The sequence below is a fragment of the Trichomycterus rosablanca genome, chromosome 22, assembly GCF_030014385.1.
Source record: "Trichomycterus rosablanca isolate fTriRos1 chromosome 22, fTriRos1.hap1, whole genome shotgun sequence".
Classification (NCBI taxonomy): domain Eukaryota; kingdom Metazoa; phylum Chordata; class Actinopteri; order Siluriformes; family Trichomycteridae; genus Trichomycterus; species Trichomycterus rosablanca.
In genome coordinates, this window is record NC_086009.1 from 8,211,499 (window position 1) to 8,239,150 (window position 27,652).

A 27,652-nucleotide genomic window follows, 5' to 3' on the forward strand; every position below is an offset into this window, starting at 1 on the left:
TTTTACAAATGCATTATGTTCTATAAAAAGACACAAGCTGTTTTATTTCTCCTTTTTACTGTACAAAAACCTTTTTGAAAAATAAAACAGTTATCAGCGGGACAAATCAGGCAAGTAGAAAAGTTGGTTTCCTAGCTGATGACAAGTAATGGCATAAAATAATTCCCCATAATTACTGTCGCATCCAAGGTTTAGTCTAAACATATGACATACTAGTATGTCTGTTGGGTTAAATTCCGAATGGTTTCCTATATATTTATGTTCTCTACACACAAAATGACATAGTGAATTTATAACACTATACAGTGCAGTATGTAGTCTTTTAGATTTTGCTCTACCTGTTGGCGGTATCAGTGGGTTTACTAAAGAGCTTAATTTGGGGTGGAAAATGCAAGCTTACCGGTGTGGACAAGTATGGACTAAAGGATAAGTAAACATCTGGAATTTCTAGGCATGCACTAGAACATTCCCCAGTATTGGTATTGTGAAGTGAATATTGAAACTTGATCAAATGACGCCAGTATGATGAACTTATTAGGTAGGGAATGTGAGAACATGTAATGGACTGATATCTGTATCACATGGGGTAGTTTAACACCACATCCTGCTTGGCCAGCTCCAACAACATAGGATCGTCGAAGAACTTGCTGATACTGACGTCCTCGCTCAAACCCTAGAGAAGAATGAAGGAAAGAATTTGTAATTTAGTATTACAAATATTAAAAAAGAAGTAAAAATACAAGGTACTGATGCTGGACGAGAGGGTCTGGCCTTCATTCCAAAGGTATAGGAGGAAAATAGTGGTCCATAAACTTTTAATCATAAAGTGATCAAGCAACTTCAGCTGCACTGTTAAATAAACTACATTTTTTTATTTCTTTCGTTTTAAGTTCATTCATTTCATCAGAAACGGTGGTCAAAAATATATAGACACCCTAATTATCGAGTTGTTTTAGTCACAATCAGTGCTAACAGATCTACAAATTATATGCTTTTTTTTCTCCCAATATAGTCGTATCCAATTCCTGATTGCATTACACTTCCTCTCCACTAATGCTGATCTCCACTGCTGATTGAGGAGAGCGAGACTGACACACTCCCCCTCCGACACGTGTGCAGTAGCCGACTGCATCTCTTCACCTGCACAAAGCGAGTTCATATGCGGATCAGTTTTGTGTACAGAGAGCCACACCCTGATCAGCATTATTCCTCTATTCTGTGCAGGCACCATCAGCCAGAAGTTATAAGGTCCCTATCCGGCTTCCCACCCTGTACGAACAAGCCAATCGTTGTTCATGTAGCTGCCCAGCTCAGCCGGATGGCAGAGCTGAGTTTCAAACCTATGAGGCCAACCCTATAAAAATAGCCATAGTTTTTACCGGAGTGCCTTTAAAAGACAGTTAAATTGTGCTTCAACATTTACACCTGTGTTTCTAATGTATGCCTAGTTTATAGGAGCATGTGTGTGTCCCATGACAAAAGGTCAGAAATGACAGACCCCCCCCACCCCAGACATGCACTGATGCTACACAGCAGTTAAGATGGCATAAAACTAAGCGCTCGTGGCTTACCTTGCGTCTTCGGGTCTTGATCATGAACTCTCTGGCTAGGTGGGGGGCAGGTTGAGGCTCCAACGGACGAATCACGATGCTCTTATCCAGAGGATCGCCAGGAACGATCTGGAGAAACAGACAAAAAAAAAGGAATGTATAATAATGGGCATTAAAATGTTTTTTTTTTTCAAGCCAAACACAATTACCCATATTTCAACACATTATTAACTGTATAGAGTTTTAGAACAACCTTCTATTTTAGATTTTAGTGTGTGTATGTACCTGCCAGTGGTGGAACACACTGAGGGCAAAAGCCTGTCCTTGTGTGTGTGTTCGAAGATCAGTCTCAAACCCGAACGAGTCGATGGCAGGAATGAAAGCCTTGATGGTATACAGAGGGGAGCCTGGGATGGGTGCATCCTGCGTCACGTGACCTCTGAGGGACAAAGTTACAGGTTAGACATCATTTAACGTCAAAGTCAACAATCTGATTGAAAGTAAGAGTACTAAGACGGTGCTGCTAAAGACAAGGGCTACACATATTACATTTTTTAAGTCAATCGTTTCCATACGATTGAAAACTTGAAAATGTGCCCCTTTGTTGCTGCATGGTACCCTTGGTACAGTACATTTTTAAATCTTTGATCCAAGTAAATGATTATAATTAAATAAATGTTAAATAAATGACTTTTGATAATCAATCCTTGACTGAATCAAACCAAACCTCTCGAAGCCAAGATGAGCAAACTGATGCTTAAGGTAAGAGAGGATGAGGATGGCCAGCAACAAGATGGCTAGATACAATTAGAGGAACAATAAACAAGCCACAGAGAAGATTGAAGACCCACGGGATGTTCTAGAGAAACAATGTCCACATTGTTGCCAGTTGGAATAGACTCGTCAGCACTTAATTACATTAATAAACAGCGGGCGTGGCTTAAACACTGTAGCATTTCTTAGTTTATTGGGACTACACCAACAACGGTATGGATGACATATAGGTTAGAAAGACTGGTTTCTTAAAACCAGTGTCATCTACCAATATTTTTGAGTTTAACACGTCAACCCTAACAAGATACATTAACATTAAATACAGCTTATTTACACTCAAGTATTTAGACTTAAAATAAGGGTGTCCACATACTTCTGACCATGACGTGTGCGTAAACCTTTAAGACCACATTTCTCTTTTAGGTGGTACACATTAACGTGTAAGACAGCAGTATTTAATTATTCTTTGCATATGTGTGTGTGTGTGTTTGGTTTTACCTTCTGCGTGCCAGTACGGTGTAAACAGCAGACACACAATCAGCAGGAGCTTGAACTTCCACAAAGTAATAAGGCTCCATCAGCCTGGGTGTTGCCTGCGACCGTCCAATCAGAGCAAAGAGTCGTGGTTTGGCACCGATGCGATAAATAAATAAATAAATAAATAAAAAACAACAATGAGCTCAATCAGTCAGGATATCGGTTGGACGAGAATTTTCAATACAGCTAATGGAAGCAGTGATGACAGTGCAGAAGAGACAAAAGCATGACGAGGAGAAACAAAAAGAAACGCTCACCATGAGGAAAGCGGAGTAAACAACTCTTCGGGCGGTAGGAATGACCTGTCCACCTCCTCTGTGTAACGGCTCCTGACCGATCACCGCGTCCAGGATCTTAAACTTCACGTTACGAATGGCTAAACGCAAACACATCAGATAACAGTGGTAACGTTAGTCATTATTTTAACAGCAATTCATCCAGGCTTGCACCACTAAGTATATCCAGACCATTAGGCATACCCCGACTAGGCATAACATTATGACCACTGACAGGTGTAGTGAATAACACTGATTATCTCTTCATCATGGCATCTGTTTGTGGGTGGGATATATTAGACAGCAAGTGAACATTTTATCCTCAAAGTTGATGTGTCAGAAGCAGGAAAAATGGACGAGCGTAAGGATTTGATCAAGTTTGACAAGGGCCAAATTGTGATGGCTAGACGACTGGGTCAGAGCATCTCCAAAACTGCAGCTCTTGTGGGGTGTTCCCGGTCTGCAGTGGTCAGTATCTATTAAAAGTGGTCCAATGAAGAAACAGTGGTAAACCGGCGACAGGGTCGTGGGCGGCCAAGGCTCATTGACGCACATGTTTAGACGAGCTACTGTAGCTCAGATTGCTGAAGAAGTTAATGCTGGTTCTGATAGAAAGGTGTCAGAATACACAGTGCATCACAGTTGCAGGGCTGTTTTGGCAGCAAAAGGGGGACCAACACAATATTAGGAAAGTGTTCATAATGTTATGTCTAGTCGGTGTACATTACAATTTAGTATGATTACCAACAAAGCATTTGCACCCGAATTCAATGATTAAAAAGTGTGTCCCAATACTTTTGCCAATAAAGTGTATGGAAATGGCAAACATTTCTCTTAATGCATACTATAATTTACCAAGATGTTATAACACGGTTTAATCACCTCTCTGGCCTGCTGCATGATTGACTAAGGTCCTGTTTATATCATTTAAAGAATTGGCGTTAAGCCTTGGCATATCTTGCTCATTAGGTGTAGCAGTTAGCAGTATAGCCCTTACTGACCACATTCTGGTTGGCAGGTTTTAAATAAATACACAAAAAAATCAGCATCTATGTGTTAGTTTTATTGCAGTAACTGGACAGCATGGTGGGTCACCTCACATCAAGAAGGTCCTGGGTTCGATCCCAAGGTGGGGCGGTACGTGTCCTTTCTATGTGGAGTTTGCATGTTCTCCCCGTGTATGTGTGGGTTTCCTCCGGGAGTTCAGGTTTCCTCCCACAGGCAACAGTGCTACCAAGCCTACTCTTTATATCATTTTAAGTGTTGCCGTTAAGCCTTGGCATATATTGCTAATCAGGTGAAGCAGTATAGCCCATCCTGAGCACGTTCTGGAGGGCAGGCTTCTAATAGACATGCAGAAAATCAGCATCTGTGTGTTTGTTTTATTGCAGTAACTGATATTGCCTTAGTTACATGCTGCCACTATTTATTTTTGCAAGTGCGTCAAGAAAAAGGGTGTGGCCGCTCAGGTGGCGCAGAGTTGGGTTTCTAGATACATCGTATCGAAACTCAGCTCTGCCTTTCCGACTGGGTTGGGCGGCAGTATGAACAACGTTTGGCTGTTGTTCAGGGTCAGGGGTAGAGTCGGAGCATAGGTCCTCATGACTGGTACGACTGCGGCCCCTGCTGGTTGAGTGACGGCACCTGCACAGGGCTGAGGAATAACATTGAGGGGGGTGTGGTGCGCAGTGTCTCTCGGTGTATGAACTCGGCTCGTGCAGGTGAAAAATGCAGGCCGTACTGATTGCGTGCCGGAGGGGGGCGCAAGTCAGTTGAGTGGCGTCCTCAGTCAGCGGCAAAAGGGTCGAATCAGTATAGAGGACGCAATCAGGGTAATTTGACATGAGTAGAATAGGGATAAAAATTTGGGGGAAAAAAAAGAAAAAGGGTGTGTACGTCAATGATTGCAGTGTCTTACGTTCATCGCACAGAGGGCCTTCTCTAGTTCCCCACTGAAATCCCTGCACGATGCTGTCCTTCACCGAGCCAAGCAGAGCTTTGTCCACCTAAATACACACAGCCATAAAAACACACACATACAAAAAAAAAATCACTTTTGATCAGTTATGCACTTATCTTTGCACCTGTCCTTAGCAACGTCTCAGTAGTATAGTAGCATATTAATAATTATGCTGCACATTTTATTTCATAACTGAGCAGCAAACAGGGGGCAGAGTTTTGATGCAAAAGTATTTAGTTCAGTTTAAGCCTTTTAATACCATTCCCACAGAAAACAGATCCTGGCCTCTGATTGGCCGGCGATGGAGAGGTGTACAGGGATCTGGTTGATCCTTTTGTTCCAGCTCCACTTAAATGTGGCCTAAATTAAGTAGATGGTCTTGGACTTTATGAAGACCGGGGCTATTTCGAAACCCCTTTTTCATCCTGGAAGAAGTGGTAAAGGGCGACAGATGCCTGGGTGTTCGCCTTGACTAAAATAGACCGACAGTCTATCACTAAGGCTGTCCACAGTGAGGGTCAGAGCATGCCATATGTCTTAAGGAAGCGCACATCCTTTAATGTCTGCTGCATAATATTGCAAGTGCAATTTTCTATAGAGCATCTGAGCCAAAGACACAGAGAAGCTGATAAGAAAGTGCTCATAAGGAAGCCCCTAGAGCCAGTCGTTGAGTGAAGGATATTGCACAAACTGCTCGACATAATGGACAACACCTCACCTCACACCTCCTGAATGATCTACTGGTCAGTCATTTTTATTATATTACAATTTTTTCGTTAAGTAAAACTAAAAAAATTAAAACTGCATTAAAAATGCCAGAGGCAGGAATTTGAACTTGAAGTGTAACGTCCGAGTGACTTTTAGTTCATTCTGTTCAGCCATCAGCATGTGCAATTTGTTGAGGGGGCCCAACTTTTTTTCTTTTTTTAACTGGGGCCCATGAGCTCCTAGTTACACCACTGGTGTTGCATCTAGAAATGGTTCTTGCAAAAAAAATGGGCATAAGTGTTCAAATTTTGCTCAATTATTAGTTGTGATTAATCGCGATTAATTTGGCTCTTTAATCGCGATTAAAAAATTTAATCGCATGACAGCCCTAATTTTTATACAATGCACAATTGCACACCGTACATTTCAATTGCATAAATATGTATTGTTTTTATTGTTTTTATATAAATATATTTTATTTTTATTTTATTTACGCATTTTCTCCCTTTTTTCTCCTTTTTAGCGCGTCCAATAGCCCGATTTCGTCATGCTTCCTCTCCACCAATGCCGATCCCCGTTCTGATTGAGGAGAACGAAGCTAACCCACGCCCCCTCCGACACATGGGCAGCATGCCACATGCATCTTATCACCTACACTTTGACGAGTGCAGTGCAGCTCAGCGTTGTGTACGGAGAGACACACCCTGAATGCACTCATTTCTCATCTCTGTGCAGGCGCCATCGATCAGCCAGCAGAGGTCATAATTGCACCAGTCATGAGAGAGAGACTCCATCCGACTTAGTCCCGCCCATCTGAACAACAGCCAAATCGTTGTTCATGCGGCAGGCAGAGCTGAGATTCGATACGATGTATTCGAGATCCCAGCTCTGGTTCCAGCGTGTTTTTACCGCTGCGCCACCTGAGCGGCCTGTGTTGTTTTTTTTATATTTACATGACATTTTTATTTATTTTTTATTTAAATGTACACTATCTAAAGTCAATGTTTGCAATAGATAGACACGTTTGTGATGTACACTACTGCCAAAAGTATTCGCTCGTCTGCCTTCACACGCATATGAACTTGAGTGATTCCCATTCTTAATCCACAGGGTTTAATATGATGTCGGCCCACCCTTTGCAGCTATAACAGCTTCAACTCTTCTGGGAAGGCTTTCCACAAGGTTTAGGAGTGTGTTTATGGGAATTTTTGACCATTCTTTCAGAAGCGCATTTGTGAGGTCAGACACTGATGTTGGACGAGAAGGCCTGGCTCACAGTCTCCACTCTAATTCATCCCAAAGATGTTCTATCGGGTTGAGGTCAGGACTCAAATTCGTCCACACCAAACTCACTCATCCATGTCTTAATGGAGCTTGCTTTGTGCTCTGGTGTGCAGTCATGTTGGAACAGGAAGGGGCCATCCCAGCCTAAAACTTTACAATGTTGGCCAGCAGCATAGACTCATACCTCAGAGGGCAGTGTGTCGTCTACCAGGATGTTGGGCCCAGTGGTGTCGGGTCCGAATGCCCAGATGGAACGGGCGGCCAGCAAATCCCAGTCGTATTTCGTCTGGAAGAACTCTCCCAATTTCTTTCTAAAGAGGTGGACAGTAAATATGAGTAAGCAACAAATTCACAAATAAAGTGACCATGTTCTACAGAGTCCAAAAATTGACATGTATCTTTATGTAACATTAAAACCACCTCCTTGTTTCTACACTCACTGTCTATTTTATCAGCTCCACAATATAGAAGCACTTTGTAGTTCTACAATTACTGACTGTAGTCCATCTGTTTCTCTGCATGTTTTTTTTGCCTGCTTTTTTTTACTCTGTTCTTCAATGGTCAGGACCTTCACAGGACCACTACAGAGTAGGTATTACTTGGGTGGTGGATCATTCTCAGCACTGCAGTGACATTGACATGGTGGTGGTGTGTTAGTGTGTGTTGTGCTGGTATGAATGGATAAGACACAGCAGCGCTGCTGGAGTTTTTAAATACCGTGTCCACTTACTGTCCACTCTATTACACACTCCTACCTAGTTGGTCCACCTTGTAGATGTAAAGTCAGAGACGATCGCTCATCTATTGCTGCTGCTTGAGTTGGTCATCTTTTAGACCTTAATCAGTGGTCTCAGAATGCTGCCCACGGGGTGCTGTTGGCTGGATATTTTTGGTTGGTGGACTATTTTAAGTCCAGCAGGGACAGCGAGATGTTTAAAAACTCCATCAGCACTGCTGTGTCTGATCCACTCATACCAGCACAATACTCACTAACACACCACCACCATGTCAGTGTCACTGCAGTGCTGAGAATCATCCACCACCTAAATAATACCCACTCTGTAGTGGTCCTGTGGGGGTCCTTACCATAGAAGAACAGCATTAAAGGGGGCTAACAAAGCATGCAGAGAAACAGATGGAATACAGTCTTCTATATGGTGAGTAGAGCTGATTAAATGGACAGTGGTTTTAATGTTATGGCTGATCGGTATATATATATATATATATATACAGTGTATCACAAAAGTGAGTACACCCCTCACATTTCTGCAGATATTTAAGTATATCTTTTCATGGGACAACACTGACAAAATGACACTTTGACACAATGAAAAGTAGTCTGTGTGCAGCTTATATAACAGTGTAAACTTATTCTTCCCTCAAAATAACTCAATATACAGCCATTAATGTCTAAACCACCGGCAACAAAAGTGAGTACACCCCTTAGTGAAAGTTCCTGAAGTGTCAATATTTTGTGTGGCCACCATTATTTCCCAGAACTGCCTTAACTCTCCTGGGCATGGAGTTTACCAGAGCTTCACAGGTTGCCACTGGAATGCTTTTCCACTCCTCCATGACGACATCACGGAGCTGGCGGATATTCGAGACTTTGCGCTCCTCCACCTTCCGCTTGAGGATACCCCAAAGATGTTCTATTTGGTTTAGGTCTGGAGACATGCTTGGCCAGTCCATCACCTTTACCCTCAGCCTCTTCAATAAAGCAGTGGTCGTCTTAGAGGTGTGTTTGGGGTCATTATCATGCTGGAACACTGCCCTGCAACCCAGTTTCCGGAGGGAGGGGATCATGCTCTGCTTCAGTATTTCACAGTACATATTGGAGTTCATGTGTCCCTCAATGAAATGTAACTCCCCAACACCTGCTGCACCCATGCAGCCCCAGACCATGGCATTCCCACCACCATGCTTGACTGTAGGCATGACACACTTATCTTTGTACTCCTCACCTGATTGCCGCCACACATGCTTGAGACCATCTGAACCAAACAAATTAATCTTGGTCTCATCAGACCATAGGACATGGTTCCAGTAATCCATGTCCTTTGTTGACATGTCTTCAGCAAACTGTTTGCGGGCTTTCTTGTGTAGAGACTTCAGAAGAGGCTTCCTTCTGGGGTGACAGCCCTGCAGACCAATTTGATGTAGTGTGCGGCGTATGGTCTGAGCACTGACAGGCTGACCCCGCACCTTTTCAATCTCTGCAGCAATGCTGACAGCACTCCTGCGCCTATCTTTCAAAGACAGCAGTTGGATGTGACGCTGAGCACGTGCACTCAGCTTCTTTGGACGACCAACGCGAGGTCTGTTCTGAGTGGACCCTGCTCTTTTAAAACGCTGGATGATCTTGGCCACTGTGCTGCAGCTCAGTTTCAGGGTGTTGGCAATCTTCTTGTAGCCTTGGCCATCTTCATGTAGCGCAACAATTCGTCTTTTAAGATCCTCAGAGAGTTCTTTGCCATGAGGTGCCATGTTGGAACTTTCAGTGACCAGTATGAGAGAGTGTGAGAGCTGTACTACTAAATTGAACACACCTGCTCCCTATGCACACCTGAGACCTAGTAACACTAACAAATCACATGACATTTTGGAGGGAAAATGACAAGCAGTGCTCAATTTGGACATTTAGGGGTGTAGTCTCTTAGGGGTGTACTCACTTTTGTTGCCGGTGGTTTAGACATTAATGGCTGTATATTGAGTTATTTTGAGGGAAGAATAAATTTACACTGTTATATAAGCTGCACACAGACTACTTTTCATTGTGTCAAAGTGTCATTTTGTCAGTGTTGTCCCATGAAAAGATGTACTTAAATATTTGCAGAAATGTGAGGGGTGTACTCACTTTTGTGATACACTGTATATATATATATATATATATCTGTTATTTCTCTGTCAGTGTGAATGCAGGATATAAACCCTGGTCTTCTCACCTGTTCCAGGTGATCTGCACCACCTCGTTCTCAATGTCTTCTGCAAGACCTTTCTCCAAAGGCTCTGCAATCATGGTGATCTTGTTCCTGCCATTCAAAATACGTTAATGAGATTAAAACAAACAAGCTACAGGAAAACCACCCATCTCTGCAACATTTTTGCGCTGATATATAAAGATGCTGCCTTCATTATACTTCTGTGGTTGCTAATATTGAGTGTATATATCTTACTACACTGTAAGATGTAAGATCCTAAGCTCTATATCTAGAGGAGCAAATATTGCTTAATTATGTATTTTTTCCCCTCAGGCTGTTTCTTTCTGCTGGTAGTTATGCTTCATGTATGTATAAGGTTGCCAGATTTCGCCAGGGATGAAGCCAGGGAGAGATAGAAAGTGTAACTCATCCATGTGTGCTATTTTATATGCATTTTACCACCATTTTCTCCCAATTTAGGGTAGCCAATCCGCTGCTGGGGACCCTGTCGGCGTCCAAGGAGGATATATAGTAGCCTGCCAAACACTCCCTCCGAATCCCTTCTAATTCACCCATACTTTGCGTATGGAGAGCCGTGCCCCGATCGCTACGCTCCACCACTTTCTGTACAGGCACCCTGGGCAATCAAGGTCCTTACACAGCATTGAGTCCAGACTTTTCCCACCCAGCAGACTGGAGGCCAGTTTTGTCTGCCAAAAAGCTCAGAATCTCGGTCGCTGCGCCACCTGGGCCGCTCATCCATAATTTTTGATCCAAACTGTGACTAGTAACGTTGAATTCGTCATTTTATTTAGGTGAACAACTATGCAGTATTGGATAATTGTGGGTGGGTAAAAGACAAAGACCTGGCAACTCTTATTAAGTACTGCTCAGGTCTTAAATCTATTCACATTCTGATTATACTGGTTTAGAACTAAAATGTATCTATTTGAAAACATAAGGAGGTAATTGTATTGGACAGGAAATTCGCCCTGATTAAATTCCCTCTCTGGCAGTCGCCAACCGCTTCTTTTCCCTTACCAGAGATGGAGTCTTACAGAGGGCCGTATGTGTTACAGTTACAGAGACCACGCTACCCTACGATCGTCCACTGCTCGTGCAGGCACCCTGACCAGCCAGCAGAGGTCGCATTTACAGCAGCAATGAAGAACCATTGACCTTCCCCCCTCAGGCACAGCCATTTGTGCCTGTTGGATGCCCAGACAATGAAATAGCACGTCTGCACTACGAATTAGACCGCCACACTAGCCGAGAGCCCACATCCAAGATAACATATAGCTATAAAACACCTCTTACGTACTTTTTATTAGGCGTTTCAGCAAAGCACTTGAGGGAGGACGTCTCCACTACCGTCTCACAGAAGGTCACTACAGGGTCAGCCACCTGTGCGAAAAGCAAATATGCAAGTATTAGAACAGTGAGATTGACATAATGAGACAACAGGGAACAAATGAAAGTTTAAGAGGGTACCTTGATGTCAATCTCTGAGTACATCTTTCTCAGGTCGTGCATTACACAGTCCAGATATAGCTCACCCGTACCCAGGATAACATGCTCTCCCGACTCCTCCACCTACACACACAATCATTTCATTCATTAGTCAGTCAGCAGCTCAAATAATACAGCATTGTTAAAGGTGCTGTCCCAATTGTAACGGTTTTATGTACTGGTTCAGGCTACTGTTCAAAACTGAGGGAAGCTTGAATGGTACACTCTCAAGATTGAAGTGTGTGTGTGTCTTTTACCTTAGTTGTGAGTGAAGGATAGCTCTTGTTGACCTTTCTCAGTCCATCCAACATCTTGGGCAGCTCAGACGGGTTCACGGGCTCCACGGCAATCTTGATCACCGATGCAGTATTGAACTTCAGAGGCCTGAAGATCTGAGCCTGATTGATCACGTTACAATAATTCAAGTTAAGTATTTTATTCTAATTCGCTAGGGGTGCGTTTTTCACCCCTCTCCCAAATTTATATGACACTCTCACCTCTTCATTGCCGCGAGGCTCTGTGATTGTGGCCGTTTTCACGATGGGCTGGTCACAGCCTTCAATGAGCACCCAATTACCAGCGGGGACACGATTCACTTCAATCTGATACCTGTATGCACACACACACACACACACAGTTATTCCTATTCAGATTAGCTCATCATGCATAACATAACTGCATAACCAAATATGGATACAGGTACAATTGTGAAAATCTCTATTTCACAGGCACTCACCTGGCTACAGAGATCCAGAGGCGTCCGACAGTGCAGATCTGCGAGTCCTCTTCGTCCTCCAGAGTGTAATTCTCTCCCAGCACCTTCACTGGCTGTCCCGCCTGCAGGGTTCCGCTCAGAACCCGACCGAAGGCGTGGAACTGCACGCCGTCGTCCGTGCTGTACATCTTAGTGGTGTGACACATCAGTGGACCCTGGAACACACACACATTCAAGGCTGAGAGGAGCAAGTGCTATGGATCATAGCTACTGTGTAACTGCATTGCTTTTTTCTCTCATAATTTAATCATATCCAATCCCAACACCCACACTGACAGAGAAGAGCTGCAAGCTAAAACACACCTGCTTCAAAAAATCTAAAACCACCGACCACTTCTTTTCCCCAGACAGCTCTGGCTTCCTAATAAGCTTTAACACACATGCAAGAACACACTATGCTCGCTGTATTTGTCAACATAACATTAGAACCACCTCCTTGTTTCTACACTCACTGTTCATTTTATCAGCTCCACTTACCATATAGAAGCACTTTGTAGTTCTACAATTACTGACTGTAGTCTGTCTGTTTCTCTACATACCTTTTTAGCCTGCTTTCAGCCGGTTCTTTAATGGTCAGGACCCCCACAGGACCACTACAGAGTAGGTATTATTTAGGTGGTGGATCATTCTTAGCACTGCAGTGACGCTGACATGACGGTGGTGTGTTAGTGTGACACAGCAATGCTGCTGGAGTTTTTAAATACCGTGTCCACTCACTGTCCACAAGTCAGAGACGATCGCTCATCTATTGCTGCTGCTTGAGTCGGTCATCTTCTAGACCTTCATCAGTGGTCACAGAACGCTGCCCACGGGGCGCTGTTGGCTGGTGGACTATTCTCAGTCCAGCAGTGACAGTGAGGTGTTTAAAAACTCCAGCAGCGCTGCTGTGTCTTATCCACTCATACCAGCACAACACACACTAACACACCACCATCATGTCAGTGTCACTGCAGTGCTGAGAATGATCCACCACCCAAATAATACCCGCTCTGTAGTGGTCCTGGGAGAGTCCTGACCATTGAAGAACAGCATGAAAGGGGGCTAGCAAAGCATGCAGAGAAACAGATGGACTACAGGCAGTGATTGTAGAACTACAAAGTGCTTCTATATATTAAGTGGAGCTGGTGAAGGAGGTGGTTTTAATGTTATGGCTGATCAGTGTATGGTACCGTGCAAATCCAGAACTATCCTTACTGTACTTGATGTGCTCGCTGAAGGTGAGACTGTGACATCATTCCTCACCAGACGCTGAGAGCAAACACCCTGGTAACAGGTGTGGGCGGAGACCTCATGCATTTCCAGACGACACAAGCCCACACAAGCCCCTCCCCCAATATAACCATATTTCTTTTTCAGTACTTACGTCTGGGTCACACTCGGCCATCGTCTCTCCGAGGTCCGAGTCCAGTCCTCCAGTGTAGCTGTGTTCGATCTTAGCTCTGGCGCCTCCTTGTGGAGATGGAATGTGCTGCACACACACGTCCACAAAACCTGGGAACATTCAAACAAGGCCAAAAATTTAAGGACACCTCCTAAATAATGAGTACATGTATTTCAGGTTTTTAATAACACCTATTGCTATTAAATTCATCATAAAAATTTATGATATGCTTTCAAGTTTGGGGAAGACATGCTGGGGAGGGCTTTCCTGTCGAAGCCTGTCTGTGCCACCTTTAAAATGAATTGGAACATCGACTGCAAGCTAGAGCTTGTCGAATTCCTAGATGCCTTAAAATGCTGCCCACTGAGATGCCTTAATTCAAAGCTATAATCCGACTGAATAACAATTCCCTAGCAGTGATGGCAATCCCAGCATTCAGTGCGGTACACAAAGGGAGATGTTAGCTGGCCTGCCAGCGAGTTGTGTCGCCTCAGCCCATTGGTTTAAATGGCCTGAGGCTAACTGTGTTAGCTCAGAAAGTGAAAGTAATCCCTGTCTAAGCAGTGCGTCTAAATAACCTGCCTTATGAGCTCGATGTCTTATTAGAATCCTCCCTACTTAGGCAGCAAGGCAGTTTTCGGACAGACCCATAGTCTTCAGGAAGTCTTTAAGAAAGGCTTTCTAATCAATGAAAGCCACTAGGATTAGGGGTCACCACTCCACTCCATGTGTCCAAGAGCACACGGCCTCCTGGTGTCCACATGCTTTTGACTACAGTGTGTATACTGACAGAGCAATATCATTGTCTGTGTATAACCATATGCACATGCACACAAACCTGTAAACTCGCCAAAGAAACGGTTGCAAACGAGGCGCAGCAGAGGTCGAATATTGAGTTTCAGCTCCTCTTTGGTCAGGTGGATCCCCAACTCGTCCAGCACTCGTGGTAAAGACGTGTCAACATCACCGACCACCTACATAGAGACCAAGTTTCACAGTGGTTTTTGTTTCAATCCGTATAGCAAAGTTTATACAACATGTTAATGTGTAATAATTTAACATAACAATGCATCAAATCCAAACACACAATTAAATGTACTTAATTTACAATAATGGTGGCAATCTGGTCCCACTGTGGTTTACAAGTTGTACAATAAAGCCTCCACAAGGGGGTGTAGGTGAACAAATGAATTTCGTGTTTATGTGCCTGTTTTATAGGACTGTGTGGTGTCTAGTACCAGCCAAAACATTAGAAACACCCACTTAACAGTCGCCAAAACAACTCTGACCTGCCGAGACATGAACATAAATATCTGGTACTAATACATTACCAGCAGGTCCTTCAGCTTTGTAAATTATAAGGTTACCCACCTACACTGAAGCCTGCATGTCCATTCTAGGTAGACCGAACCAGTCGCCAAAGCCTTCATGTCCCCTGGAATTAAAAATCCTGGATGCCCAACAACCTGTCTGCAGTTTGTGGCTTTTGTCCCTTAGGTACTTACAATGGCTTGACCTTAATCAAGTGGAGTAACTACCATAAGCAATGCAAAGTTACCAAATAGGCACTGAAATGCAGATATTTGGGAGGGGGTGGTCATAACCTTTTGGCTGATTAGTTCTTTATTGGAAATTAAGGCATCAGAGCTGTCTTCTATAGACAGCTGAGGCAGGAGGGACTCTCAAAGCACTCAAAGCAACTAAAATGATCAATTTGGTGGCATAGACATCTGTAATTCCAATGTACTGCTTGCGATCATAACAATAGCTGGGGACTTCTGTAGCTGTGTCCATTCAAGTAGACAGATTGACCCAACACATGCAAATATGTGCAGATCTTAAAATCTGAAGTCTTTTCTAGGCAACTTAAGGCCTTAGGACGAATATGTACATGGAACAGTGGTGTCATCATCAAGGTCAGGGAGAAAACCCAAACTGTCGGCCAATTCTGAGAGAAAATTTGTCCGGATGGTCAGATGTAACCCATAACATCTACAAAGTATGTGTGTATGAGAAAGACTCACCTGTGAGAGGATCTTGTACAAGGGCTCCAAAATAAACTCCACAAAGCTGCGCTGCGAGTTGCTGTTGGGTGCTTTCTTAGTGAACTTCCTCCTGATTGACAGACATCACAACCAATCAAATGCAAGGAAAAGAACATCAATAGTGCCTACATTAAATAATGCCAATAGAACCCAGAGAAAGTAAACATCTGTTTCTGTATTGTGTGTATTTAAAAAGCACAAAAGAAATCTGCATACTGGACACAAATGGTAGATTCATAGCACAAATACAGTATGCTGACATTGGAACAATGCAGGCTTCACTATACAGTCAAATGTATGTAGACAAAATTCCTTTTATTTATTAATAAGTTCAGTTTTTTGTCTAAGCGTCCACAAAGACTCCATAAAGATTTTTACTGGTTAATCTGCACTATGAGGCGGTCCTAGCAGTCCAACGGCAATTCAGTAAGCAATCACTTAATCAAAATGTCCAAAATGTCAAAGTCTAAAGCATCTAAAAACACGACTGTGGACACAGAAGTAAATCAACCAGTAAATGGGGAAGGAGGGGCTCACGTTTTGGGGTTGAAGTAGATGTCTCCCCAGAGTCTCTTGGCAAACTCGTTGTAGTTTATGTCACCTGGAACACAAGATAATACAACATGATGTAAAAACACTGCAAGGACTGCAAACATGATTCCATTACAACTGTGAATCTTAACATTCAGCATAATAAAATGTACAACCCCAAATTAGTGAGTTGATGCATCAATGATTTATTGAACCAGGCATCACGGGGGCGGCACGGTGGCTAAGCACTGTCGCCTCACAGCAAGAAGGTCCTGGGTTCGATCCCCAGGTGGGGCCGTCCGAGTCCTTTCTGTGCGGACTTTGCATGTTCTCCCCGTGTCTGCAGGGGTTTCCTCCCACAGTCCAAAACCATGGAGACACTGAATTGTCCTAAAGGTACCTAGCCGCTAGGACGCATAAACCAGTGCATCGTAGTGCCGGTCCCATGCCCGGATAAATAAGGAGGGTCGTGTCAGGAAGGGCATCCGGCATAAAAACTGTGCCAAATCAATAATGCGGATCATGATCCGCCGGCGACCGTTAAACAGAAATAGATTGAACCAGGCATCACGGGAGTATGGGAATTGTGGGTGTGTCTTTCTGTTCACGTTACCGTAAGTATCGGAGTAGATTTTGGCGAAGGAGCCGAGCGTAAAGCAGATACTGTATTGGGACGAAGCAAAGCACACGTTGCCCAGCAGAGGAGACATCACCAGAGACTCATCAGTTGTGTACGTGCTGAAAAAAGAGGGTTGTTAAAAGAATCATTAGTACAATTTTTATCTACAGTTCGCCCCCTTTGTAATTATTAAACTGACTTAAATGGATTGTCATTTCACACAGACCGAGAATGGGTGCGGGGTAACACACGCCTCCTGTGATACATGTGAGGCTAAAGGCTGCTTCTTTACACCCAGCCAGCAGCAAACATATAGTTTTTGGATGTATCAGGGATCACTATATTCTTTGTGCTTTACACATGCATCAACCAGACTATTCCATATCCGACCTCCCCTCCCTCAATCATGGTAAGTTAAGTCGATTGTGTGCCTGATGTAAGATGTAACAAAAACCGTTGCAGTTGTGAAAGTGGATACCCCCCCTTACTTGCTCGATATAACATTTCAGCTGTTGTCGTTGAGCTTCATAATGTATCACAAGTTCTCAATAAGAGATAGGTCTGGATTACAGGCAGGCCAGTCTAGCAACTGCATTTTAATAATAGTCTTTTAATAATATTATGTACTGTAGATGGTGAAATCCTGCAATTCCTTGCAATCATGTTCAAATTAAGAATTAACAAAATGTGTTTTATTTATTTATATATTTAGATGTTTTCAGTTGTGCTTACACCATGGTTTTATGCATGGTAGGAAAGGTAGATCATTCTCATGGCGGTCTATCATCCTTGTCAAGTGCTGCTTATATACCATTTTTTTTCCAAGAAATTAAGGATTATTTTTTTATATTGGCTTGGTTAGAGATTTTTGTCATAGTCTTCGGCATTGTTAGAGTATTTAGTAAGAACTAGAGAGGTGAATTTCCTGAAGAAAATGCGAGTGTGATTGCGGCTCAGCAGTGATGGGCGTCCGAATACTTTTGCTAATGCAGTTGGTGGCGTCCGAATCCTTTCAAACCTGCCTTTCAAAAAATTAATGGAAATAAATGGGACAAAAAATGGGTAGGCAACTGAAGTGAAACATCGACTGTGCTCAAATCAGCAGTTGCTTCGATTCTGTACCAGGTGCTTACATCATTAGGATGGCTAAAATCTGCACTTGATTTTCCCAGAATTTGACAAATATAGGACACATTAACACAACAATCTGAAAAGAGTACCTGAGCATGCCGTTGACCTCGTCCACGATGTGGCGCAGTTTGTAGTAGGCATCGGTGGGGGGCAGTTTGAGCTCCAGGATCAGTCGATCGATTTTATTGATGCAGATGGTTATCGCTAGGCGCTCCTGAACAGCGTGCTTGATTAATCGCTCCGTGTTCAGCATTACCTACGTATACACAAAAAAAGAGCGTCTAAACCTCTGACCATAATGCTTTAAGGTTTTTTTCCGCTTTAACCATCATCCTCATTGTCAGTGGGGCAAAATACAGTATATTACAACACTGTAATGAATTGTTGAGCTTCAGCCACACCTCATTAGATACAGCCAGAGCGGTAGAGAGAACAGAGTGGCGACACTCCCATAGGGAACCGTTGGAAAGGGGGCGGGACATTTTTTCTGCCCAGCTTCCGGGTTGTGGAGCTCTGTATAGTTCCAAACAACCCATAGAGCCCCATTCATTTCCACTACTTATCAAACATTTTTAGCTGTATGTTGCTTTGTTTTAAAAAAATTATGAATTTAATGTCATTAATATACTTAATACTGTTATTGTTTAGCATTTGCTCAGCACTAAATGTTACATGTTTATCTTAATTAATAGGTATAACCCAATTTAGCTTAGTCAGTTAAGCTTAATTAATGACACACGAGTCTTTTCACCTAAAATGAGTTGATTAATCAAGAGTCTTGTTACAGAAATGATCATAAAACATTAGAACCACAATAAATCATTATACTTTTACTTTCATACTTAAGTACATTTGAAGGTAAATTTAGTTTAGTACTTTAGTGGAGGTAAAGAGTATTTTTACTTTTACTACTACTTTTACTGGAGTAATATGTTACCTTGGATATCTCTACTTTAACTCAACTACATGGTTTGTCTACCTTGTCCACCACTTACATTAGACAAAATGAACTAGTGCATATTCATAATGAATTCATTAATGTATTACATGTAGGAATCAATTATTAATCACTCATGAAATAAGAGATGAATGAATGCTTTTTCATGTACCTGCACTATAATGTTTTTGGTACGGTAATGTGTTTATCAATCTGTTCATTCAGTGCAGGTAAACCTTATGAATCCAGCACATGACTTAGTGTTTAGCAAAAATGATTATTATTATGAATCCTCAGGAAAGTGAAGGGAGATTAGTTTATGCAAAAAACAAAACATAAAAAACTTTAATGTCTATACTGTATATTGTCTCTACTACTTAAGGATATCGCATTATGTAATGTATGCTAATATAATGTACTGTGTGTTAACAAGAACGACCTATTAACAAGTCATTATAAACATCAATCTTCCACTTTATATACCAAATTGACATTAAAGCAGATGCAGTAAATGTAAACGCAGTTGAAAATACCCAGAAATTGTACAAATGTTTATTATTTGCCGTTTAATATTTCATTTACTGCTGCCTGTCCCATTTGAGAACATGACAGCGCCGGGTTTGTTTGGAACTATTGAGGGTTACATGAACCACGTGACCGCGTAGCGGCGAGATCAAGGAGTGTCGCAACTCTCTCTATCTACGGCTCTGGATACAGCCAATCATGTCTGTGTAGACGTCTGGGTGGCTGATAGCAAAATAGCAGTAAATCTTTTACCATTTGTAACCTGGATGCTTGGATTAACATGCTCACAAGCCTACTGCCTCTGAGATAAGGGGTTGAATCTGCTGTCGGAAAAACAACATTACTATGATGATGTTCTTCGGCCGCATGTGTCACATGGTCATTGATTCCCACTACTGATACAACCCTCCACTGCTGACTGAAGAGCTTCGCAACTGACACACGCCCCCTCCGACACTCGTGCAGTACCGACTGCATCTTTTCACCTGCATGAGGCGAGTTCATATGCGGATCAGCCTTGTGCACGGAGAGCCACACCCTGATCAGCATTAATCCCCAACTCTGCACGGGCACCATCAATCAGCCAGACGAGGTCGTAATTGCACCGGGTATGAGGAACCCTGGTGCGGCTCATCCCACCCCTGAACGACAGCCAATCGTTGTTCATGTAGCCGCCCAGCCCAGCCAGATGGCAGTGAAACCTCTGTTTTTGCACCACGCAGTACTATTAATGAGCCACCTATTTCAAAACTAACACCATTTCAAATCTTAGATATTATGAGGTATAAATATTATGGAATGTAGTGTAGTGATATTAGACAGAAAAAGTGTAGCAGAAATCCAGCAGCAGGCATACTCACCCCCTCAGCAGCGTCTATAAATAGCACAACTCCGTCTGAGAGTCGGATTCCAGCCGTTACCTCGTCCGAAAAGTTCACATGACCTGAGGAGAGCAGTACATAATGACAGAACCTTAGGAACCACTCCGAGGACGAGGATGGCTGCTGCTAGTTTTAATAGGTTCTATTACTAAGCATCTGTAATTAAACTAGACTTGACTACGAGTATTTGTTTTAGATATATTAGATGGGCACTGGGCTTCCTTCTTGATCCAATTTTTGTCACAGTGGTTAAGTGAACTGGTCACTTGTAACTGTGGTCCTTTTAACCACCAATTTATCTTTAGGGACACTGGGTGAAATGCAGTAACACCACCACCACCCATCCGGACAGGACGCCTATCCATAGCTGGGCTAGGCCACCCATTCTGTCAGACATAGCCAATCATGCCTGTATGCAGACGCCCGACTGGCCAATAGCACCATGAAAGATTTGAACTAGCATAAATTCCCAATGCAAGCCAATGCAACTTGAATGCAAAGCTCCGTCATTTGCACCAGAGTTCCTACAGGGTGGTATGTGCAGGCTCCGAAATACCGAGTTGTTTTGCAGGGTGCATGCAGCAGCTTGGGGTATAATTGCAAAAACTCGATGTATCAGGTTGCACGTGGTGCAGAAGAGATGCTGCAACATCTGGCGACCTAAAAGGCTGGGTCTCAAATCGCACCCTTTAACTATACAGTGTGCTTTATGTAGTAATTTAGAAAACTGGTGCAGCTCCTGCTTCCAATTTAGCATAGCCAGTTGGGCTACTAACCAGGGTCCTTATACAGCGTAGAAGACCCCACCCCCTTTCCAGTCCGGTTCTTTCCCACCCAGCAGACTTCAGTGGCCAATTTTGTCTGCTCCAGGCACTGCGACCGGTAGCAAAGCTGAGATTCAAACTCAGCGAGTTTAGAATCCCAGTGCTGGTGTGTTGGCAGACTATTCCGCAGACTAGCCCTGCATTGGCTGTTTTCAATCATTAAGCTTGTAAGTAGCCACACTACATGACTGACCGCTGAGAATTTCAACCATGCTAGAAACTAGGAGCCACAATCTACAAATCTAGGGTGCTTTTTTCTGGTCTTTGTGCAGCACGTTGTGTATAGGTGTATAAGACCTGCTGGACTTTGCATACCTGGAGTGTCCATGATATTAAACAAGTAGGATTTCCCTCTTGAGTCAGGAAGCACCATTGTTACAGGTGTACTCTTAATACCGACTCCTCTCTGCAATACACACATACACACACACAACATAAATACACAGGGTACAAGTGTAACTGAGACTAGAGCCTAACAAGATTTGACATCGCCCACAGACTGCACCCACCAACCTCTTAGTAACATGCAAACCCAATTCCAGAAAAGCTGGGACAGCAGATAAAAACAGAAGGCAGGGATTTGTAGACCATCATTCACAGGTATGTAATTGACAACAGTATAAAGAAGAGATCATGATTGGCTATGGTAAAGAGTCATTCGTTTTGCTCACTTTATTTCATTATGGTGTCGTGCGTAAACAACTCCATGGATCACTGCATTTGATCGTGGTTCAGGCCTTAAAAAAGGCATAATAAACCAATCAGGTGAAAATGGGTGGAATTTCTTCAATGTGTGCCCTTTATTGTCATGTGATCACGGCTCTCCTCAGTCAGAAGTGGAGGTTTGCATCAGTAGAAGGAAATCGTAATGCAATCTGGTAAATGGATGCGACTAGATTGAGAGAAAAGTACGCTAGCACACCAGAGTTGGGGTTTCGAATCTCAGCTCTGCCTTTCCGACTGGGCTGGACGGCTGAACGAACAACGTTTGGCTGTTGTTCATAGGGGTAAAAAAAAGTCGGACTATAGGTCCTCCTAAGTGGTGCGACTGATGGCGCCTGCACAGGGCTGAGGAATAATGCTGATGGGGGTGTGGCCCTCCATACACAGTGCCCGTCAGTGTATGAACTGGACTCGTGCAGGTGAAAAATGCAGTCTGTACTGACTGAACGTGCCGGAGGGGGGCGTATGTCAGTTGAGAGGCGTCCTCAGTCAGCGGTGAAGGGTCGAATCAGTATTGAGGACATAATCAGGGTAACTGGACACGACTAGATTAGGGGAGAAAATTGGGGAGAAAAAAGTGAGAAAAACAAAATTAAAAAAAAAAAAAAAAAGAAGAAGAAAAGAAAAGAAGCAAAAAAACTACTGGAAACCAAATGAGAAGTGAGAAAAATATCTTACCTCCTGCTCTGTGAAAAGTGTGTCTGTATACCGCAGCTAAAAAAATTAATACAAATAATAAGTAAGTACAAGCTACTACAGGTACAAGTGATTGATATGATTCAGTGCATTGTGTTTCTAATAAAATGCTGGTGAGTGGATATGTGAAAACGTAATAAACATTTCTACTTACATCTGCGTCGTCTCTTTTACGGATTTCTGGATGCGTCTGTTCGATCAAGCAATCTACAAAGCATGTCTGTGGAGCGCATACACCAACAAAACCAGAGCGTCATTATTTTTCCCCTTACAAATGTAGAATGGAAATAGAACATAAGACGTATAGGACGTTTTTTTAATGTCTGAAACTGACCTTGCCGTGTTGTAGGTGACCACACAGGGTGACATTCCTAATCAGCTCTGGATTGTCCATTAAATCAGCAAGAAATCTGTGGAGAAAAGCAGAATGTTATATGCACAATTCAGTTTGCTGGGACAGTGGTAGCCTAGTGGGTGGAGCTTTCAGAATCATCAGAATCGGAATACTTTATTGATCCCAGAGGGAAATTGCAGTTTTTTGCAGTAGCACCCATTTATGTATAATGAATAAACACTCTACTAGCTTAAAACAAAGAAAAAAGAAGAAGGAAAATTTAAAGTTAAATTAAAAAAAGTTATTTACACACAATTAAATAATTAAAATGCTTAAGTTATTATTATTGCACATATGAATACTGAATACTGAATACTGCACATATGAATACTGAATATTGCACAGATAGACCATAGTGTCACACATTAAGGGAGGAATTATAGAGTTTGATGGCCACAGGTAGAAAAGACTTCCTGTGGCGCTCTGTGGTGCATTTTGGGAGAACGAGTCTTGCACTGAATGTGCTCCTTTGTCTCATCACTGTGTCATAAAGTGGGTGGGAGCCATTGTTCATGATAACCTGCAGCTTAGACAGCGTCCTCCTCTCCGACACTGTCTTCAGAGAGTCCAGCTCCACACCCACATCATCACCGGCCTTGCGGATCAATTTGTTGAGTCTGTTGGCATCTGCTACCCTCAGCCTACTTCCCCAGCATGCAACAGCATAGAGGATAGCACTCGCTACCACAGACTCATAGAAGATTTTGAGCATAGTCCGGCAGATGTTGAAGGACCTCAGGCGCCTCAAAAAATAAAGACGACTTTGGCCCTTCCTGTAGAGGGCATCAGTGTTCTTAGTCCAGTCCAGTTTATTGTCAATGTGCACGCCCAGATATTTGTAATCCTCCACAATGTCCACACTGACCCCCCTGATGGACACAGGGGTCACCGGTGTGGGCTTTCAATCAGAAGATTGTCGGTTCAAATCCAGACTCTCAAACTTCAAGCGACCCACATTTTGTCCATTATTTTTTACATGCCCAGGCAACACAAGCAATGCATATTACTCTCTCTCGCTCTCTCTCTGTGTACAATCTGGTCCCACTGTGGTTTACAAGATGTAACATAAATCTTCCACAAGGGGGCGTTCATGGACAAGTTTTTTTTTAATTATTATTATTATTATTATTATCATCTGCAACCCATTTTTTGTCTCCCTACGGTTTGAAAACCCTGTGCTATGTAGCCACTAAAATCCTCAAAACAAGCCCCTAAATGCTGTCTGCTCCAGGGTCGCCATACAATGGCTAACCCTTCGCTCTGACCCCAGCTTCCAAACGAGCTGGGATATGCAGAAAAAGAATTTCGTCATACTGTACACATGTATATTTGTCAAATAAAGGCATTCTTCTTCTATTTTTCTTCTTTACAGACAGTCTAAATCCATGTCATGTTCATGTCACTTCTGCTAGCTGCGTTAAGGTATGACATTTTTCAATATCGGACTCAAATTCACTCGTAAAGCCAAACTTATCCATGCATTTATCTCCAGCAGGCTACACTATTACAAAGGCCTCCTTATTGGCCTTCCCAAAAACATCAACAAGACAGCTGCAGCTCATTCAGAATGCTGTTGAGTACTAACAAAAACAATGAGATATGAACGCCACTCCAGTACTCGGACCATTAGATCACTGGCTAAAGAGATTTAAAAATACAGCTTCTGGTTTAGAAATTACTACATGAACAAGGTCTGACATACATTACTGATAAGCTGGGAAGATATAGGCCTGACAAAACCTCATTTAAGAAACCTTAAATTCATATTTAACTGATTGTACAGATACTGTTTCAGTGATACAGTTAAATAAATTTGGGTTCTCTTTTCAGTATGGCAGTAGTATGTGTGTATGCAGACTTACTCCATATCATAAACTGTAACCGGCAACTCCTGCTCCGTAAGAGTGAACCGCTTTGTCTTCACAGGCTTTATTATTGGCTCTGCAAAAGAGAAAAATATATATTTTTTGCAGTTTTCTCCCAATGTTCCTATCAATCTAGCCATATTTCATTCCTCTCTACTGCTGCTGACTTCCAGGGCTGACCGAAAAGAGAGCCGTGACTACCCCCCACCCCAGGCTACATTATCTACAGCAGTGGTCCCCAACCTTTTTTGCGCTACGGACCGGTTTTATATAAGATATAACTTCACGCACCGGTGGGGGTCGGGGGGTTTAAAATAGAATAACTATATAATGGAAAATTGTGTGAAACCTGAGCTTTTGTCACTGCAACGAGACGCTGCTCCCACCTAGTGGTGATTGGTTGATTCTCCAGCAATTTCAGTCAGATAGTTTCAGAGTCTTACCAGTCAGTGGTTGTGTATCCTCCTCCTGGACTATAGTCTCCACTTCAGGCCCGTAGACTTCCTCTGCAGTCGGATAATATTTCTTATCCTCGTGCAGAACCACCTCCATTCCACCACCGTCCTCATCAGCGTCAACCTGATCGTTGTCCTCCTCATCCTCATCCGCCTATACCACACACATTAAACAATGACCAAAAAACATACACACAAACTAAAAAAGCGGTTCATGTTTGGTAGTTAGTTTACCTCTGCTGCATCTCGGTCTTCCGCCTCTACATCTTCATCTTCGTCAGAGTCTAGCTCCGGCCCGATGTAGTTACCAAACTCGTCGTACAGATCAGTCTCCATGATATTGCGTTCTTTTCGGGTGGGGTGTCAAAAGAACGTCTGGCCTAACCACAGTGACAAAATAGGACGGGAAAATCAATAAGTTATTGACACATGGGAAATCTCTAGATTATACAGAAATATTTTAAACTATCTATTGCCTACGTCGGGTCTTTGAGAACGGACACATATTTGATTGGCCCAGCACAAAAATGCAAAGGGCAACGGACGGCGACTAAGAAAGACCCCACTGAAATAGACCAAGGACACAATTCCTTTTGTCATCCTTAAGAATAATACCATAACCCCTATCAGGGGGGTCTAAGAGAATATAAAAGAACGGCTGCACTAGCGCACTAACCCTTAGTCAGGCATCCCAGACTCACACCACCATACCTTCTGCTTGTTTCTAGAGGAAGGAGGAAACTAAAGTACCAGGAGTAAATCGATATGCAGAATATCTGAAGCTTTTTTAGACTATATGAGGGGTAAGCTGTAGCCTAGTGGTTAAGGTACTGGACTAGTAATCAGAAGGTCACTTAAAAGGTCCCACCCATGCCGGGTTCCTGCTGTTGGGCCCTACAGCAAGACCCCCAACCCTCAGTTGCTCAGACTGTATACTGTAACTGTAATGTAAGTCACTCTGGATAAAGGTGTCAATGGGTACGGGTGGCTAAAGGGTGAAAATGTAAATAAGGGGCTAGGATTAGGCATAGCGAATCGTACGTGTCATAGTGTAGCTACTACAACCTTTAATGCACTTTTTAAATGTATTTATTTATTAGGATTTTAACGTCATGTTTACACACTTCGGTTACAATCATGACAGAAACGATAGTTACTCGTTACACAAGATTCATCACTTCACAAGTTCAATGTCAAACAAAGTCATGGACAATTTTGCATCTGCAATTCACCTCACTTGAACGTCTTTGGACTGTGGGAGGAAACCGGACACGCTGAGAACATGCAAACTCCACACAGAAAGGACTCAGCTGGGGATCAAACCCTGGAACTTCTTACTGTGATAAGACAGTGCTACCCACTGAGCCACCGTGCCGCCCTTGTTTGTTTGTTTATTAGGATTTTAACGTCATGTTTACACACTTTGGTTACATTCATGACAGGAACGGTAGTTACTCATTACACAAGATTCATCAGTTCACAAGGTTATATCATCAATTTAGTGTCTCCAATTCACCTCACCTGCATGTTTTTGGACTGTGGGAGGAAACCGGAGCTCCTGGGGGAACCCCACCCAGAAAACACGGGGAGAACATGCAAACCCCACACAGAAAGGACGTATTTTAAACAGATTTCGACTTCATGCACTTTTTAGACGCTCCCTTAGTTTTTCAACAGTGAACCTTTTTAGACGCTCCCTTAGTTTTTTAATGCAGGTGAACCTTGTATTAAAGACACAGCGTTAACTAAAATTAACAAGAGCTTTTTAATATTTACTTAATTGTTGTTTGTTCTTTGTTTACTTTGTGCAATTTTATTCCATTTAGGATGTTTATTGGCTGAAAACAGGGCGAATATTCAGTGTAAAACTAACTTAAACAGGGTGCAGTACTGTAATCCCTTCCCTATATTGTTTAATTTCTTTGCAATTTGAGCAAATACATGCACGTTAATACACAAACACAAAAAGTAAAAACAATAAGTAATAAGTCGTCATGTTATTAATATTTTAGTTCTATCTTCTCAACATTTAAACTGCGCGCTAATACACGCGCTACATTAGAATGAATGGAATCAACGCTAAGGCTGCTAAGCTAAAGCTACATCTAATTAAATCAGTCTACATAAATTACAAGCATTACAAGTATCAAGGTGCGGATAATCAAGAACCAACAGTTCTGCGTATAAAACAGTAAAACTTACTGATTCTTGATCTTTTGTGAGTCCACGATTTGTTTCTAAACACCACACACACACACACACCGCCAGGTCCTCACACTACCCAACGTTGAGCGGACGTAGATGACGTCACGTGTGAGCTGTCCTGCGCGTTGCCGTTACAAAATTCTCTAC

The 27,652-nt window shown here is 42.7% G+C and overlaps 1 protein-coding gene across 1 annotated transcript; it reads right to left on the bottom strand.

Annotated features, from left to right (window-relative positions):
• eftud2 (elongation factor Tu GTP binding domain containing 2) lies at nucleotides 1–27,555 on the bottom strand. Its single transcript, XM_063018909.1, has 28 exons — nucleotides 27,503–27,555; nucleotides 25,535–25,680; nucleotides 25,289–25,454; nucleotides 24,843–24,921; nucleotides 22,921–22,996; nucleotides 22,741–22,806; nucleotides 22,569–22,604; nucleotides 21,483–21,573; nucleotides 20,323–20,405; nucleotides 18,090–18,256; nucleotides 16,864–16,988; nucleotides 16,257–16,320; nucleotides 15,699–15,789; nucleotides 14,513–14,648; nucleotides 13,657–13,784; nucleotides 12,255–12,448; nucleotides 12,016–12,127; nucleotides 11,776–11,916; nucleotides 11,501–11,602; nucleotides 11,331–11,413; nucleotides 10,034–10,120; nucleotides 7,273–7,399; nucleotides 5,055–5,142; nucleotides 3,119–3,237; nucleotides 2,823–2,917; nucleotides 1,836–1,989; nucleotides 1,572–1,679; nucleotides 1–673 (listed from the first exon to the last, which is right to left on the bottom strand). The coding sequence occupies exons 2-28, from the start codon at nucleotides 25,634–25,636 to the stop codon at nucleotides 578–580; spliced, it is 2,916 nt and encodes a 971-aa protein (XP_062874979.1). The 5' UTR covers nucleotides 25,637–25,680; nucleotides 27,503–27,555; the 3' UTR covers nucleotides 1–577.
• Nucleotides 27,556–27,652: the final 97 nt, after the last annotated feature.